At 37.1% G+C, this 6,000-nt stretch overlaps 1 protein-coding gene across 1 annotated transcript in view; it reads left to right on the top strand.

Moving 5' to 3' along the window:
* Positions 1-300: 300 nt before the first annotated feature.
* The window catches only part of LOC132545690 (zinc finger CCHC domain-containing protein 24-like), a 28,068-nt gene continuing 22,368 nt past the window's right edge, over positions 301-6,000 (top strand). Inside the window, exons 1-2 of the mRNA XM_060209380.1 lie at positions 301-585; positions 5,756-5,941. Coding sequence (XP_060065363.1) covers positions 325-585; positions 5,756-5,941 — 447 coding nt within the window. The 5' untranslated portion in view covers positions 301-324. The remainder of the gene's footprint in view (positions 586-5,755; positions 5,942-6,000) is intronic.

The raw sequence follows: 6,000 nt of genomic DNA, 5'->3' as shown, positions 1-6,000 counted from the left end.
AAATATATTTCTAAGCGAGAAAGCTATTTCTTATTTAACACAACATACACCAATTGCCAGCATGGAGTTCTTTTAACAAAATTGATAGATAAGGGTGAGCTATCATCGCTCCAGGTGTGCTTCTCATCAGAAGCTGCATGCGGTGCAAGCCAATAGGGGTTGCCGCAGTCTCCGCCTCCTTACCTAATATGCCAGACGGAACTCCGCTAGACAGTGCCAACAGAGTTGAATGGCAGAATGACTCCGCCTTCTACAACTCCACATGAAGTTAGCCAAGTTTTCGGCATTTAGAACATCTTTCCGGTGGGGTGTAGATCTGTGAATATGACCTCCTTGGCCACCATGGACAGCGCTGGGTCGCTTCAGTATCAGCCCACTCAGCTCCTCATGAACTGGGGGGTCTACCTTACCCTCGCGGACGGCCAGGGAGGGGTACAAGGGGGACAGTCCCTCTACAGTGACCCGTGGTCCAGTCCTGTCTCCACGGTCAACTCCGTCAATACCGTAACCTCTTTGTTAAAAAATGGACAGAACATTTACGGTCCGGACGGGTGGTCCCCGGTGTCGTTGAATGGACTAAATGCTGTAAGTACATATTTACTACCAAATCCGTTGGCATTCTAATCTTTGTTCCAGCCTCTGTATCTCGATGGCGACAGCCATGTTACGACGATCTTTGACAAAGATTTCATTTGTTGCGATTTTTTGAGTTATCATATTAATGTAATTTTATATATACAGAATTGTCTGATTTCTGTGAACATGTTCTACGTCGCCAAAACAACGTCGTGATACTTATCTGCTCTAACATATACTACTAAGACTGAGAAAACTGAGAAAGTGAACGAGTGGTGTTTGGGCACGTGCAGTTTGGAGCTAATTATCATCAGATGTACTTGGAAGCAAATGACCCATTTCCTGACGGCGTGAAGAGGAGTCTATGTTTATGCAAATATAATATGTGAAAAAACCATTTAAGGAATATAGTGTTATATAAAGTGAACATGGCTGAAATAACCTACTTAGGCAGCCGAGTACAACACGAGAAGTGGTACGGGAGTGGGGACGGTATCGTCTGCCTCGCGACGGGGAACTTTCTTGAGGAGGCCCGTATCTGTAATCTACCCCTCAGACACAGCGCATACCAACAGATGTTTCTTGTAGAGTAAAGGCAGAAGAAAATAATGCCATTTTCGCGAAATTATATCTGAGAATTTAAATATTAAGTGTAGAAATGTGAAAGATCTGTGGCTTTTCAAAAATCATGCCAAAACTCTCTTCGCACGCATGACTTTTAAGTGCCACATCAAAACTATTTGGTACATTTTCACTGCATACTACTACACGTTTCAGTTTTGTATAAAAACGACAAAATAAGGTTAATTACACTCTTACCAAATAGGAGTAATGATGGTTTTGTGAATGTGTTGGATTTTTGGATTTTTTCATCAGGTCGTCTTGATAAGAAATTGATATTTTGAGAAACATAATGTGGTTAGTTTGAGTATTGTTTGTTTTGGTGGCCTAGTAAGGGTGAAGGTCCAATGGAACCAGGCATATTTCTGTGGCCCTCACACAGCTGTGGCCACTTAAACCGTAGTATGCAGGGGAAGCACTGGAGTGTTGACATAGCCTGGGGAACATAGCTGACATTTTCCCTTCTTGATGAAAACTTTATGCCAAGTTTTTATTTTTTTTTAAACATTCTGTTACGTACCATGTATAACGAAACATACTCAAGTGATTGCAATATGTCTGAGAGATAAAATATTTAATGCATGAAACTTTACTTAAAAAATTTGTATTGATCAAAAGACCCAAAACAGGATATATCATGGAGCTGAAAGTTAATCATCAAGTTCATTGCTGATTCAGCTTTAACCTGACCATAGTAAGTTGCAGTGTAACGTGAGTGCAAAATAACAGGCATATTTATTATACAATGTGTGATATTCTCAACTATGTCTTACAGAAATTGATTGGATATATTTGACTTGACCAATTTTACTGGCTTGTGGTAAGAGTTGTAATATTTCAGTAGTGATTAAATGGACTTTTATTAAAATACAAAAGATTTCATAATAATGACAACATCAATGTGAAGGATTTATAAACATTTTAGACAATTAATCATATGGTACTTTCTCCATAGTGACAATCCTTAACATTTCCTCAGCACTGATTGGCACCCACATTCTCTGACAATTTCCTTGGTCCTGATACCATACTATGACAATCATCAGCATAATTCTTCAGCTGTGAATGGGTACCACTTTATGACAATCATCAACATTTTTTAAGCAGTAATTGGCTACCACAATCTATACCAATGATTGGCTACCACAATCTATATCATCAACATTTTCTAAGCAGTAATTGGCTACCACAATCTATAACAGTCATCAACATTTCCTAAGCAGTAATTGGCTACCACAATCTATAACAATAATTGGCTACCACAATCTATAACAATCATTGGCTACCACAATCTATAACAATAATTGGCTACCACAATCTATAACAATCATCAACATTTCCTAAGCAGTAATTGGCTACCACAATCTATAACAATAATTGGCTACCACAATCTATAACAATCATCAACATTTTCCAAGCAGTAATTGGCTACCACAATCTATAACAATAATTGGCTACCACAATCTATAACAATCATCAACATTTCCTAAGCAGTAATTGGCTACCACAATCTATAACAATAATTGGCTACCACAATCTATAACAATAATTGGCTACCACAATCTATAGCAATTATCAACATTTTCTTAGCTGTAATTGCCTACCACAATCTATAACAATCATTGGCTACCACAATCTATATCATCAACATTTCCTAAGCAGTAATTGGCTACCACAATCTATATCAATCATTGGCTACCACAATCTGTAACAAGCATTGGCTACCACAATCTGTAACAATCATTGGCTACCACAATCTGTAACAATCATTGGCTACCACAATCTGTAACAATCATTGGCTACCACAATCTGTATCATTCATTGGCTACCACAATCTGTAACAATCATTGGCTACTACAATCTATAACAATCATTGGCTACCACAATCTATAACAATCATTGGCTACCACAACCTGTAACAATCATTGGCTACCACAATCTGTAACAATCATTGGCTACCACAATCTGTAACAATTATTGGCTACCACAATCTATAACAATCATTGGCTACCACAATCTATAACAATCATTGGCTACCACAATCTGTAACAATTATTGGCTACCACAATCTGTAACAATCATTGGCTACCACAATCTATATCAATCATTGGCTACCACAATCTGTAACAAGCATTGGCTACCACAACCTGTAAAAATCATTGGCTACCACAATCTGTAACAATCATTGGCTACCACAATCTGTAACAAGCATTGGCTACCACAATCTGTAACAATCATTGGCTACCACAATCTGTAACAATCATTGGCTACCACAATCTATAACAATCATTGGCTACCACAATCTGTAACAATCATTGGCTACCACAATCTGTAACAATCATTGGCTACCACAATCTATAACAATCATTGGCTACCACAATCTGTAACAATCATTGGTTACCACAATCTGTAACAATCATTGGCTACCACAATCTGTAACAATCATTGGCTACCACAATCTATAACAATCATTGGCTACCACAATCTGTAACAATCATTGGCTACCACAATCTGTAACAAGCATTGGCTGCCACAATCTGTAACAAGCATTGGCTACCACAATTTATAACAATCATTGGCTACCACAATCTGTAACAATCATTGGCTACCACAATCTGTAACAATCATTGGCTACCACAATCTATAACAATCATTGGCTACTACAAGGTATAACAATTAGCAACATCATCTAAGCAGTAATTGGCTACCACATTCTAAAACAATCATGGAACGTTTCCTTGACCCTGATTGGCTATCACACTGCCTCTGACAATCATCATTTCCTAAGCTGTGACCACCACTTTATAGAACCATCTCATCAGTTCTGATTGATCACTTCATTCTGTAACAATCACAGACATTTCCATAGCTCTAATGGACCACTACCTATGCTCATGCTAGCCATTCCCATTTTTGTTATTAACAAAAATACATATTTATTTACAAAAATAATGTATCTTCGCTACTTTTGTGAAAACATTTTTTTCTTCCCAAAAATAGCTGACAGAACATTTCACATGAACTGCTGACTTTCGCATTACAATATAGATTATGAAATATTGAAAAAAATGCTTGTGGGACTAATGCAAAGTTGCCATTCAACACAACATTAATGTGATCATTCCTAATGGAACACTTCAGCCGATTCCATTAAATCATTTAAATTTAATGTACTGGACTCGAATAAGTATGAAGTGTTCTGACTGCTATCTCATTAGACAACCAAAATGGTGATAGGTAAACTTAGTTTGGCACTATTACCATCAGACATATAAGTGAAAGGCCCCCCCTACATGGCATTCAAGTCATGGAAGGAAAGGAACTGTCTATTGAACTTGGTTTCTTTGTCTCTTCAAGGTAAAATAGCTGTTACTATAAAGCATTAGTATTTGAGTGGTTGTTCTGAACAAATTAGACACAGGAGATTGCTGCAGTATTAAACAGTCTCTTTGGTGAAATACAGCATTTGTCTCCACTTTCTGATTTCTTCCTTTTGTAAGTCAAAAGTGGGAAGCATCGGCAAAAAAGGATCCTTAAGTAAAAACTAAGGTAAATTGTTAATAGTTGACAATAGCATATCACACACCAAACAATATTTACATCTGTTATCATATGAATCCAATCCTTAATAGCTAAAAGAAAAATGAGCCTTTAGCTACTTTTCTAAAAGGAATCATATTCTAGAGTGAGCATAGACTTTATTTGTAACAATCTTAGACATTTTCTCCGTTGTGATCAGTCACCACATTGTGTAACTGTCAAAATTTTATCAGCCCAGATATGTCGCATTCTTTAACCAGAAAAAGTTGTTTAAACAGAATTGTGAATTTCATGATCCAAGGGTCTTGTATTTCTCTCTGTGAAAGATGACAATTTTATAGAATAATATAACACTTCTGAGCATAGTGTATTTAATGATTTTTATTGGAAATAATTGAAATTTGATTAGACTTCATTTGGAATGCACAAATTGTCCTGCCTGACCCCCAGTGGTGGATGGGTAAAGCTGAAATGGGTCAAAGTAATTAATGGTATAAAAATCATCTTCTGAAGGTCCAGATATGGTAGAATCAAATACTCTTAATGGATAGAAGGAATTTTACCAAAGAATTTAATCTTAAGCTTTACTTATACAATACAAATGGCAGATATAATTGATTTTGTGAACAAGATGATTTCATTAACAGCCAGTGTTACAAAAAATATGGCTGTTTTTATAGATCTCAGGTGACTTAAAGCCCTTGGACCTACCTTTTTCCATATGAGAGTTGTTCGTTACTTATTTGTTACAAGAAGAACAATGGCATTAATAAACCTGGGTGACTGTTGAGGCTGAAATTTGTTGCAATATTGACAAATATTCGGTTCTGCCACACAGGACGGATGCATAGAAATGATTCCTTTCCAATTATACTGGTTTGTTCAGTTTCCTTCAAATACAGTTTTTGAAAAATGGTGTCGTGCAACTTTTTTAAAAGAAAGTTCTTTGCTTACATGTTTTAGGGTAGAAATTTGATCAAAGATATTTATCATGTTTGTTGGGTGTTTATCTTTACAGAATGCCTTCCAGGGTACGTTGTCCCAGCAAGTATCAACTTCACCTTACGGAAGCATCAATGATCTGGTGGACCACTTCAGTGACCTGTCACTATCCCTGGACAGAAAGCCCAGCAAACGCCCTCCCAGCACTTACCTCTGTCATCTGTGCTTCACCAAGGGCCATTACATTAAAGACTGTCCACAGGTAAACATGTTTTGTTTTACTCTACTACTGGTACTGCCTGTGTTCAGGCAGATCTTATG

The sequence above is a fragment of the Ylistrum balloti genome, unplaced genomic scaffold (genome assembly GCF_031769215.1).
Source record: "Ylistrum balloti isolate Yb309-2 unplaced genomic scaffold, AGI_CSIRO_Ybal_v1 Utg369852, whole genome shotgun sequence".
In the NCBI taxonomy this organism is placed as follows: Eukaryota; Metazoa; Mollusca; class Bivalvia; order Pectinida; family Pectinidae; genus Ylistrum; species Ylistrum balloti.
Note: the sequence above shows the minus strand (reverse complement) of the source record. Positions and strands in the feature narration are given on the sequence as shown.